Raw genomic sequence first — 12,651 nt, 5'->3', positions numbered from 1 at the left:
GTCAGCTGGCTCCCTGCTGTGTCCCCCATCCCCTGCAGCATGGTGTGTAGAGTGTGCTGCTCAGGACTGCCTGTGTCCCCTGGCTTGTGGAGCCGAGCGTGCAAGCAACGTGTCAGCAGTGCAATGATGGGGTCTATGACACCATCTAGTGGCGTCTTAAGACACAGCAGTATCCTCCTTGTGGCACACCTGGCTATGGGGAGAGGGGCTGACTTGCACTGGCGGCACATCAGGCTACTGTGAAGAGGGCTATACTGGGTAGGGGGCTTATACACGAGTCAATCACTTTTTCCTGGATTCTGAGGGAAATGGGGGTACCTCGGCTTATACTCAGCTTATATGTGAGAATAGACTTGTAACGATTTGTGCCAGCAAAACAGATTTTCTGATTATTGGTGATCTGCAGAATCTCCAATAATGCTAGTATAGCCAGACACAGGACAACCAATGTGAGATAGTGTTGGGTGCAACAGTAATGAGGAAGAGGAGATCTCCCGAGGAGCGGGTGACTCAGACAGTACTGCAGCCAACGATCACCTGAGAAGCAGGTGATTCAGACTGTACTGCAACCAGTGGACACCTGAGGAGCAGGGACCACTGACTGTGCTGCAAAGGATGATCACCTGAGGAGCAGGCGATTAAGACTATACTGCAGCCAGTGGACACCTGAGGAGCAGGGACCACTGACTGTGCTGCAAAGGATGATCACATAGACTATAAGCGCTTTTCTGAGCACTTTTTATCCATCAGAGCTCTCTGAGAGCTTCTTAAAAACGCTCCCATTGACTTACATTAAAATCACGGTAAAATTGCTTGATTTTACCGTGATTTTAATGGAAGTCAATGGGAGCGTTTTTTAAACAGCTCTCAGAGAGCAGTGATGGCTAAAAGGCGCTTATAGTGTGTCTTAATCCTAACTCGGGTATCTCTGCAGTTAAGGCACATCAGAAGACCGCTGCCGTACAACCCCGATAATGGACACCAGACCCGCCAGAACCAACCGTTCGATTCAAACATACACCACAAACAATGCTCATACCGGAATACGGTTGTGACCAGGCTGAGGACCACACCGAATACTGCTTACCTAGACGTTTTAAGGAGAAGGCAAACCATCAGCCAGAGAACTAGCATCCACATTTAACATCTACATCATGAATATGGTGAACTCCAGTCCTCAGGTCCGAGGTTCTCACATATTTCTGGCACAGCTCCGATTAATTGATGAGACTGAATCAGGAAAGTTGTGGCTGCTCAAGTAGAACACATTTCTCCATCTCAGACTGTCCTAAACACTGGCATGGATATGGCCCTCAAGGACCGGAGTTCGACACCTGTGGACGGTAGGCTGGAGTAGATGGAGAACCTGTACACGTAACTTTCTAGGGATTTTATTCACCCCACAACTGAATAAGCTGCTCAGTAATAGTGAAGAAACCAGTGCTGGAATAGAAGAACAAGTCCAGTTGACGAGTCTTGCGTCTTCTGAAGGCCCTGCTACCCCTTTGCTGATGCCCAAGAAAGGATCCCAACAGAGATTAAACCTCGGCTCTTTACCAACCTGATGACGTATCCCTTTAGGACACCGTTTTGATGACTCTCTGGAGGCGGCTGCCATTGGACCAGGATGGACTGGTTGGTACGGCCGGTGGCGAGGACATTCTGCACAGGTGCGCTGGGCGGCTCTTCTGGTAATGTCACCCTGCAAAGGAGAAGACAGAATAAATGACAAGAATAGGACTCTTTCAGTGAAAAGCAATAGATGGTTCTCGGCCAAGAAAGCTAGACCACGTCTGCCGATAATCTAACGTGTGTACAGCAGCCCCTGATCACGCCCTCGATGCGACAGAGAGAAATCCGAACCGGTGGAGTCCTTACTCTAATCAACCCGCCCCCTTTGTGCCGCTTAGTTATCCCTCCTCCCACCTCCATAGCAACAGAATGTATCGCCGGGCTCTACGCTAGTCTTCGTTGTCCAAGGCAACCACTCAAAATGGACGCACAGAAGCATGCGATTAGCTGTTCTGTACTTCGAGAGCGTCTCTTCCTCCACGCTTTCCATCATGATCCCCATCATTCCCGCGTTTCAGAGAATATTAAGGTAATGTATTTTTGCCGTGCGTCGCTGTATGGGTAATTCCATCACCTGCTTATCTCGTCTGCGCCGTGACAAAGAACAAAATATAAAGCGAGACTCTACATTATGGTAATGAAAATTTACTGGTATATTTGTCACCGTCGGAGGAGAAACAGTGACAAACAAGCAGTGCGCTGGTTGGAGGCGAGATGCGTCCGCGCGATAAGCGCCGCTTGTTTCGCTCGGCTAGAGGAAGTGTGAGGAGACCCGGGCAGACAATAACACGGGCAGGAGATAATGCAGAGAGCGGCTCAGGCTTTGTTAACAAGCGACATCTGTACAATCATATTTTGTGTGTAATCTCGGGATGGTTACACATCTATACTTAGGCCGCAGGATGGGCGGCAGGGAGGGGGCGTTCTCTCTGCGGAGTTCCTGATGCAAGATATGCAGCAAGGCTGAAGGAGGCCTCCTTTTTATTAAAGTCTGTCACCGATTGATAGTTCTATTTGCACAGCATCGAGCTGAATGATCTTGTGATCGCCAGCCCTGCGGTAAGATTTCAGTGCAGCCGTTAGTATCTTGGGCAGCACTGTGGCATAGTGGTTAGCATTCTTGCCTTGCGGCACTACACCTGAAGCGAGAGGTATGTGGTGGCAGCCAATTTTTTTTCTCTTAAACAATACCAGTTGCCTGGCAGCCCTGCTGATCTTTGGCTGCAGTAGTGTCTCAACTGAATTCAAGCCCTTATTAACTACCCCCAGCAGTGGTGTAGGGAATTACCATAGCAGCCATAGCCGCTGCTATGGGGCCAGTAGCAAAGGGAGGGGGGGGGGCAGTTGCAATGGTTGGTGCCCGTAATAGGGTCTTCAGTGGGCTACCTGAGGTGCAGAGTAATGTGAGTAGAGCAGAAGAGAGTAGTTCTCTATATTGGGGACCCCTATGGCTACCTATACTGGGGTGTTATCTATTATTGGAGACCCCTCTGACTACTCATATTGGGGGTACCTCTGGCTACCTATACTGGGGGGCTAATACTGGGGGGTACCTCTGGCTACCTATACTGAAAACCTATACTAAAAACCTTCCTAAAAATCCACCGCATAATCCACCTGCTGAGGCTGGGGCTGATTCTGAAACGAGAGGGGAATCTGATTCATCTGTGGGCGGGGGGAGTGAAGCCTCAGTGTCCTCTAGTGGACAGAGCTCACATGCCCCCAAGAGGCCGGTGACCAGGTCCGTTACGGGAGGCAATATCTCTAAATCAATTAAACCTAGGAACAGCAAGAAAGAGAAAGAGAAAGAAAAAAAGAAAGATAAAGATAGGATTATAGATAAAAGCAAATCCAAAACTGGTCCCATTAATAAATATCTTACAACTAGTGCCAGTGATTCCCAGGAAGAAATTAGTGAATCTGTTTTAGGAGCATGTGGTGGTTCGGACTCTCAGTCCTCCTCTGCGGTTTTTTTAGGGGAGGACGAGGAACCGACCATCTAAAGTCCACGACCCCTCAACACACGACCCAGCATAACAACCATGCTAATTTACAAGTTGTGAACATATCAGGTCATGATCTATCACAGGGTGTTAATGACCTTCTGGCGAAGGGCCTTGGCTTCTGTCCCACTAGTAATTTAGATCGTTTTGAATTTGTCAAAGATTTACACCTTTTTGGGAGGAAACTTACTTTGAAAACACTTCACAAAAAGAAAAGTGAGTCCCCATTAGGAGGAGCAATCAACGATTGGAAGGATTGGTCCAATCGTGATTATCGTGCCCTGATGGACCTGGTCAAATTAAGTGAGGAAAATGTTGCAACAGAGGATGAGGACCTTTTTGGTTTTTCTGCACCTAGTAATATGGCGAGTGAACGAATTAACAGGCAGTTCCGTCCCAGGTCCACCACGTTCCCCCCATCCACTCTGTGTCCGAGTGTACACACATTTATCTCTCTAGTAGAAAAAGATATCCAGAAATTATGGATTGAAAAAAGTCAGGCCACCAATCTTTCAGAAAGTGAAATCTCGGCTGTTTCCGAGTTACGTGTGAAGAAAGATATTGTAATCAAGCCCTCGGACAAAGGAGGGAACGTGGTGGTTATGAATACGGAACAGTATGTTTATATGTGTCAGAGAATTTTAAGCAACAGGGAATGGTACCGGAGGGTCTCCGCATCCAGGGTCATCAGTAACCAGCGGGCACTGTTTGACATCATTGATGATGCCATAGGGAAAGGGATCATTACAGCTGAAGTGGGGTCCACTTTAAAGGTGGAGCACCCGGTGGTGCCAACCTTCTACGCTTTACCTAAGATACACAAAAACCTGTCAAAGCCTCCGGGTCGACCCATTGTATCGGGCAATGGTTCTCTAACTGAGAAGGTTAGCGTATATGTAGACAAACATTTACAACCCCATGTTCACCGGCTGCCTTCCTTTGTGCGAGACACACTGCACCTCTTGGGCATTTTAGAGGGGTTGCAGTTGCCGGTGGGAGCACTTCTGGTGACCCTGGATGTGGAGGCCCTCTATTCCAGCATCCCGCAACGAAGGGGAGTTGAATCAGTGGGCAAATTTTTGTCAGAGATGGAGATCAATGAGTTCCCACATAATCAGTTTCTTCTGGACCTATTATCCTTCATTTTACAGAATAATGTCTTTATGTTTGACGACACCCATTACCTCCAGGTGCAGGGAGCGGCGATGGGGACGACATGTGCCCCGTCGCTTGCCAACCTGTACTTGGGGGATTGGGAGCGACACCTGTTCGGGGATGACACCCTCGTCGAGTACCTATGCCACATTGTTTCGTGGCACAGGTACATCGACGACGTGGTCATGTTCTGGACAGGTGGTAAGACTCTATTGGATGAGTTTATATTGACTCTAAATCAGAATGATTGGAATTTAAAGTTTACTATGGAATGCGACCCACACTCCATTTCTTTCTTGGATGTGAGGATTGAGGCCAGTGCGGAGGGATTCCTTTCCACACAACTGTTCCGCAAACCAACGGCATCGAATTCATATTTGCATGCTAATAGTGCCCATCCAATACACACGATACGAGGAATACCAACGGGGCAATATTTGAGGCTGCGTCGGAACTGTACTGATGATCAAATTTTTGAAAAAGAAGCCAAATTATTACGCTCTCGATTTAGGGAGCGTGGCTATAAGGATAGATGGCTCAAAAAGGCATATAAGCGTGCTAAGGAAGCCAATCGCTCCGATTTGTTGATCAAAAAGACTAAAGAAACTGATACCAACAGTATAACACGCTTGATTACGCGATACAACGAGCAGAGGAAGGAGGTGGAGGGAGTTCTCCGCCGGCACTGGCACATCCTGACATCCGATAGAAATCTTGGGGGGTTTGTATCCTCCACCCCACAAGTCACCTATAGACGTAGCCAAACACTAAGGAATATGCTCACCTCTAGCCATTTTTGGGGCAGGGGTGGGTCGGGCAAACATTGTACGGTAACCGGGACTTACACATGTGGGGGATGTGTATATTGTCGCTTCCTCTCAGTTGGCAGGTCGGTGGTGCTACCAAATGGCCGTAATTGGTGGTTGCAACATTTTGTGAACTGCAACACAGTAGGTGTGATTTATCTTCTGTATTGCAGATGTGGAAGCTTCTACATTGGCAAGACAGCAAGAGCTTTTAAAGAAAGAATAAAGGACCATGTTGGTGACGTCACTACCTGCAACTTTAAGTCTCCTATTGCCAGACATGTACATCTTGAGCATAGGGGTAATCCTAGCTTTATCACCTTTGTGGGTCTGGATCGTGTACACGCCCACCCAAGGGGGGGTGATATAGACAAAAAACTGTTACAACTTGAATCCAGATGGATTTTCAATCTAAAGGCAACTGAACCTAAGGGTTTGAATGATAGTATTAATTATCGGGTGTTTTTATCATACTAGGCTGGTTTATTTTCAGCTCTGAGGTGCTGCTTCCCCCTGCCTTTATTTGGGCAGTCTCTGTCCACTCCTGTTTGTCGGCACTTTTTGAGTTCTTTCCCCACTGCAGCATGAAGGGCTTAAAGGCACACTTTGGGCCCCCCAGTGATTGGCCCTAGTGTGCTATATCATTAATATTGTTCCTGTGGACCGTTGCTCCTCCCGCCCTGACTTTACATATTATGATTTTTTGTTGTTGGCACTGCTGTAGTTCATACAGGGGCTGTCCGAGGCTCCTGTGTTATACAGCTAGATATGTGCTTATTTTTACAGGTCGGATCCATTTAGTTGAGTAGTTCTAACACATGGTTTTGCGTGACCATTGGTCAACCTGTCAATACAGTGATTTTGGTTCATGTGTATTTGGCTGCGTTCGAGGTCTCTGTCCCGCCTCTCCCCGCCCTCGCCCCGCTCTGGGCCCCACCCTCTGTATGCCTCCCGGGTCGCGCTGCGCGCTTCCTGGTCGGCGTTTGATACGCATTTGCGTGTCAGCGGGTGGATCCTGCACGTCCTCGCTCTGTGCTGGGGGGCGTGCCTTGCGACGTGTCGTCGCTCGGCGCGTCCCTTGGCTCATTGGTGGACGTGGGCGGGTGCGTGGGCGGGGGTGGGCGGGTCTTTGACACACGCGGCGGCAGATATAGACGCCATTATGGCGTGCATTTTGATATGTACGGCTGTCCGCCTTTGAAAAAGCCGCGAGAGGCGGCGAAACATGTCAGGCCTTCCTGACAGCCTCTAATCCATCTTCAATCCTTTCTGGAGTACACCTACAGGAGCCACCGGACCTCAGTGCAGTATCACCATTCGGATACTAAGATGGTAACTATGGACTGTTGACCCATGCTTGAATGGACATTGATCCACTAAGCATTCATCCATTTATCATGCTCTGCATTAACATCTGCCTGGCTTATTGCATATCACATCATCTGCTTTTTTGCTTCCCTGCGATTGGGGGATATCCTGGACTCTAATATGTTATGTCTACACTGCACCTGTCATGGCTTGCTGATACATGCATGAACTGTCTTTGATACATGTCTGTGATTCAACTGTGATGTTATTCCTTTGCCATGCTTCACATCCAGGACTTGCATGGCTGACTGCACAGCAAATTCATACCTGTTGATGCGCTCCCTGCGATTGGGGGAACTTTGGAACATAGAAATGCTTGTGTTTACATTCTACTAACCAGGATTTCAGGATCATCAATGCTTGGCCTATTAATATCACAGAGCTGAAATTTCCTAATATAAAGCCATACAATAATTGGATGACATCATTCATATCTATGGATCTGGAACTTGTTACATACACCGTTCTGATCATTGCTGCACTGTATTTGGCCTGTCTATCTTAAAGTTGGACTCCTTTTTCTGTGGGGGTTATTATTGAGGACTGCAGCCTCATTAATTCTCACTAGGAAGTGTTTCACCGGAGGGATTTTTTATCTATTTTTAGATTTTTTCTAGATTTTGCTATATGATAGTGTTCTATATGATAGTGTTGTGTGATTTCATTAATAAAGTTTTTGTAATTTTTCATGCACCCAAGAGCCAACTCTCTTCAATTTTTATTCAGTATTTTCACTTCGTTGGCGGGAGGCATGAGATTTGATATTACTATTCATTGTGGTTTGTCTTTATATCATTTATTGTCCTGACCATCCCTCTCCCAAAAACATTTGAGCTATTGTTGTAATATAATAAAATAATAAAATAAGTTACACATCTATACTTAGGCCGCAGGATGGGCGGCAGGGAGGGGGCGTTCTCTCTGCGGAGTTCCTGATGCAAGATATGCAGCAAGGCTGAAGGAGGCCTCCTTTTTATTAAAGTCTGTCACCGATTGATAGTTCTATTTGCACAGCATCGAGCTGAATGATCTTGTGATCGCCAGCCCTGCGGTAAGATTTCAGTGCAGCCGTTAGTATCTTGGGCAGCACTGTGGCATAGTGGTTAGCATTCTTGCCTTGCGGCACTACACCTGAAGCGAGAGGTATGTGGTGGCAGCCAATTTTTTTTCTCTTAAACAATACCAGTTGCCTGGCAGCCCTGCTGATCTTTGGCTGCAGTAGTGTCTCAACTGAATTCAAGCCCTTATTAACTACCCCCAGCAGTGGTGTAGGGAATTACCATAGCAGCCATAGCCGCTGCTATGGGGCCAGTAGCAAAGGGAGGGGGGGGGGGGCAGTTGCAATGGTTGGTGCCCGTAATAGGGTCTTCAGTGGGCTACCTGAGGTGCAGAGTAATGTGAGTAGAGCAGAAGAGAGTAGTTCTCTATATTGGGGACCCCTATGGCTACCTATACTGGGGTGTTATCTATTATTGGAGACCCCTCTGACTACTCATATTGGGGGTACCTCTGGCTACCTATACTGGGGGGCTAATACTGGGGGGTACCTCTGGCTACCTATACTGGAGGGCTAATACTGGGGGGCACCTCTGGATACCAATACTGGAGGGTTGCCTAATTCTGGGGTGCACCTCTGGCTACCCAAAAATGATGTGTGTGGGAGGGGTACAAAAGTGCCGTATTGTTTTTGTTTGTGGGGGGCCAAAACAACATTTTTCTATGGGGCCCCGTTTCTAGGGATGCCCCTGAGTCCCCCAGCCTATCACAGTAGCCAATGTGGTGTTAGTTTACCCATCACACACCGCTGCTGCCTCTGGCCTCTAGATGGCGACGCCATTACTTAGCTGTGCAATCAGTAGTTCAATGTCAGAGAGCGCTCCATAGGCGATATCTGCAGCACTTATCAGAACAATTACACGTACGTGAAAAGGCCATTAGACTTCAGTCTGGCTGTACTGTAATCTGTGCGGTCTCATTTCTGGAAACGCACGGAAGGGAACCCCGAGTCCTGATCGGAGACACTGTGAAAGCTTTGCTCAGCATGGAAAGCATGCCAGACTTAAAGGATAATTAAATGAACATTTCTCCTTAGAAGTTCTGCAGCTCACAATGTCCCAGAGGGGACCTGACCTGAATGTACAGATAGTGGCTCGGTGAAGTCACTTATTCATCAGCTGGGTATAGTGTGTCTCTACACCAGTGACCAATAGGTCTCACAATGTACTTGTGTCTATGGAGCGCACTCGGCACTCATACATTAGGTGTCAATTGGTCTCCTGCCTCTTATAACAAACACAACTAAATGTATAGATAAAAGATGCATTGTCCTAGGTGAGCGTCCTGGCTAATACCCCCCAGTAGCTGATAAACAATCAGTCACATGCTCTGGGGTGTCGCTATTCACCCCATAGATCAGTTCAGTGCTATAAAAATGTGAAAAACATTCCACATGGCTGGTGGAGTGATGTTCAAGTATCAAGAGTATGGCCTAGTGCACACCGAGCGGGGTTTGTCACGTTCTTAGGGACGCTTGCGGCTGAGGAAACGCTAGGGCAGTGATGGCTAACCTTGGCACTCCAGCTGTGGTAGAACTACAAGTCCCATGAGGCATTGCAATACTCTGACAGCTCTAAGCATAACTTGGGGAGACAGAAGCATGATGGGATTTGTCGTTTTGTCACAGCTGGAGTGCCAAGGTTAGCCATCACTGCGCTTGGGTAATGTATTTCAATGGGCTGGTGCACACCAGAGCGGGAGGCATTTTGCAGAAACGCATACTCCCGGGCTGCTGCATTTTTTGGATTTCGGAGGCGTTTCTGCCTAGAATGCTAAGTATAGGAAAAACGCAAAACGCTTGATAAAATGCCAGATCAGAGCGGGTTTCCAGACGTTTTTGTTAGAGTAGCTGTTCAGTAACAGCTTTATTGTAACAATATACGTAATCTGCTACACAAAAAAACACTACACAAAACCGCAAAACGCTTCATAATAAGAAAAAAACGCTTCAAAAATCGCTAGTGTTTTGCGGATCTGCTAGCGGTTTTTGGTGTGCAGTAGGCCTATGGTGTAAATACACTATTGTCCTCAAGTGATATATCTTGGGCTATTTGCTGGGGGTTGCTATGGTGGGGGGATGCTATCTTTGTTATTTTTAATACACTGTGTGTCTCATTTACTGAGGAAGCTCTGTTATAGAGTGAAACTAGTCCTAGTCCAAGGACACCAGCACTGTATATAATGTATATATCACTCTAGCCTTTACCCCAGCATCTATACCTTCTGTGAGAGCATCCTATTGGCTATGCACTACTATGTAGCAGTTTATATGTTCTTTCCAGGATAATGAGTGTATTTACACCATACTCTTGATACTTGAACATCACTCCACCAGCCATGTGGAATGTTTTTCACATTTTTATAGCACTGAACTGATCTATGGTGTGAATAGCGACACCCCAGAGCATGTGACTGATTGTTTATAATCTACTGGGGGGATTAGCCAGGACCTCTCACATAGGACAGTGCATCTTTTATCTATACATTTAGTTGTGTTTAACATAAGAGGCAGGAGACCAATTGACACCTAATGTATGAGTGCCGAGTGCTCTTCATAGACACAAGTACAGTGGCTTGCAAAAGTATTCGGCCCCCTTGAAGTTTTCCACATTTTGTCACATTACTGCCACAAACATGAATCCATTTTATTGGAATTCCACGTGAAAGACCAATACAAAGTGGTGTACACGTGAGAAGTGGAACGAAAATCATACATCATTCCATACATTTTTTACAAATCAATAACTGCAAAGTGGGGTGTGCGTAATTATTCAGCCCCTTTGATCTGAGTGCAGTCAATTGCCCATAGATATTGCCTGATGAGTGCTAATGACTAAATAGAGTGCACCTGTGTGTAATCTAATGTCAGTACAAATACAGCTGCTCTGTGAGGGCCTCAGAGGTTGTCTAAGAGAATATTGGGAGCAACAACACAGTGAAGTCCAAAGAACACACCAGACAGGTCAGGGATAAAGTTATTGAGAAATTTAGAGCAGGCTTAGGCTACAAAAAGATTTCCAAAGCCTTGAACATCCCACGGAGCACTGTTCAAGCGATCATTCAGAAATGGAAGGAGTATGGCACAACTGTTAAAGGGGAACTTCAGCCTAAACAAACATACTGTCATTAAGCTACATTAGTTATGTTAATTAGAATAGATAGGTAACATAATTTTTTACCCACCCTGTTTTAAAAGAACAGGCAAATGTTTGTGATTCATGGGGGCTGCCATCTTTGTCATGGGGGCAGCCATCTTTTTGGTTGAAAGGAGGTGACAAGGAGCAGGAGACACAGTTCCAACTGTCCTGTGTCCTGATAACCCCTCCCAGCTGCGAGCGCTAGGCTTCAAATGTCAAATTCAAAATGTAAAAAAAAAAAAATTGCACCAAAACAGCAGAATGAGAGCAACAACATCAGAAATCCCATCATGCTTTGCACAGCATAAGGGGAAAACTGCCCGGGCAGTTTTCTTCTGTGCAGCTAAAAATGAGGCTTGTATAAGAGAAACAAAGTTCTGATGCTGTGCAACTGTTAAAGAAACACCAGGCCTTTTCAGTGCTGCTGAGTCGATTTTTAGTCCGGAGGTTCACTTTACCCTACCAAGACAAGGTCATCCACCTAAACTCACAGGCTGAACAAGGAGAGCGCTGATCAGAAATGCAGTAAAGAGGCCCATGGTGACTCTGGACGAGCTGCAGAGATCTACAGCTCAGGTGGGAGACTCTGTCCATAGGACAACTATTAGTCATGCACTGTACAAAGTTGGCCTTTATGGAAGAGAGGCAAGAAGAAAGCCATTGTTAACAGAAAAGCATAAGAAGTCCTGTTTGCAGTTTGCCACAAGCCATGTGGGGGACACAGCAAACATGTGGAAGAAGGTGCTCTGGTCGGAATGAGACCAAAATTGAACTTTTTGGCCAAAATGCAAAACGCTATGTGTGGCGGAAAACTAACACTGCACATCACTCTGAACCAGAGGCGGGACAAGGTCCTCCAGCACCCAAGGCTGAGACACCAAAGTGCGCCCCTCTATCCCTCCCCCCTCAGCTGTCACACACTGATTGCTATTAGACTAAGAGGGCCACAGGGCCTACAACCTCCCCAACACCTTAATATCTAGTTATATGGCTTGCAGTCACTGCTATATATCCCCTTTTCTTATTTCTTTCTGCTTCATACACAATTAGGAATGACAGCTGAATGAATTGTGCGCCCCCTCCTACACTGCGCCCTGAGGCTGGAGCCTCTCCAGCCTATGCCTCGGCCCGGCCCTGCTCTGAACACACCATCCCCACTGTCAAATATGGTGGTGGCAGCATCATGCTCGGGGGGTGCATCTCTTCAGCAGGGACAGGGAAGCTGGTCAGAGTTGATGGGAAGATGGATGGAGCCAAATACAGGGCAATCTTGGAAGAAAACCTCTTGGAGTCTGCAAAAGACTTGAGACTGGGGCGGAGGTTCACCTTCCAGCAGGACAATGACCCTAAACATAAAGCCAGGGCAACAATGGAATGGTTTAAAACAAAACATATCTATGTGTTAGAATGGCCCAGTCAAAGTCCAGATCTAAATCCAATCGAGAATCTGTGGCAAGATCTGAAAACTGCTGTTCACAAACGCTGTCCATCTAATCTGACTGAGCTGGAGCTGTTTTGCAAAGAAGAATGGGCAAGGATTTCAGTCTCTAGATG

At 46.8% G+C, this 12,651-nt stretch overlaps 1 protein-coding gene across 25 annotated transcripts in view; it reads right to left on the bottom strand.

Moving 5' to 3' along the window:
- The window catches only part of SDK2 (sidekick cell adhesion molecule 2), a 1,552,195-nt gene that overhangs the window by 158,140 nt on the left and 1,381,404 nt on the right, over positions 1–12,651 (bottom strand). For 24 of the 25 annotated variants that reach the window (XM_068263131.1, XM_068263129.1, XM_068263132.1 and 21 more), the window contains one exon: positions 1,562–1,702. In XM_068263131.1, coding sequence (XP_068119232.1) covers positions 1,562–1,702 — 141 coding nt within the window. Of the gene's footprint in view, positions 1–1,087; positions 1,367–1,561; positions 1,703–12,651 lie in introns of those variants that run through there. The other variant, XM_068263146.1, reaches the window with a different exon arrangement.

The sequence above is a fragment of the Hyperolius riggenbachi genome, chromosome 12 (assembly GCF_040937935.1).
Source record: "Hyperolius riggenbachi isolate aHypRig1 chromosome 12, aHypRig1.pri, whole genome shotgun sequence".
Classification (NCBI taxonomy): Eukaryota; Metazoa; Chordata; class Amphibia; order Anura; family Hyperoliidae; genus Hyperolius; species Hyperolius riggenbachi.
This window is presented reverse-complemented; position numbering and strand designations above follow the sequence as displayed.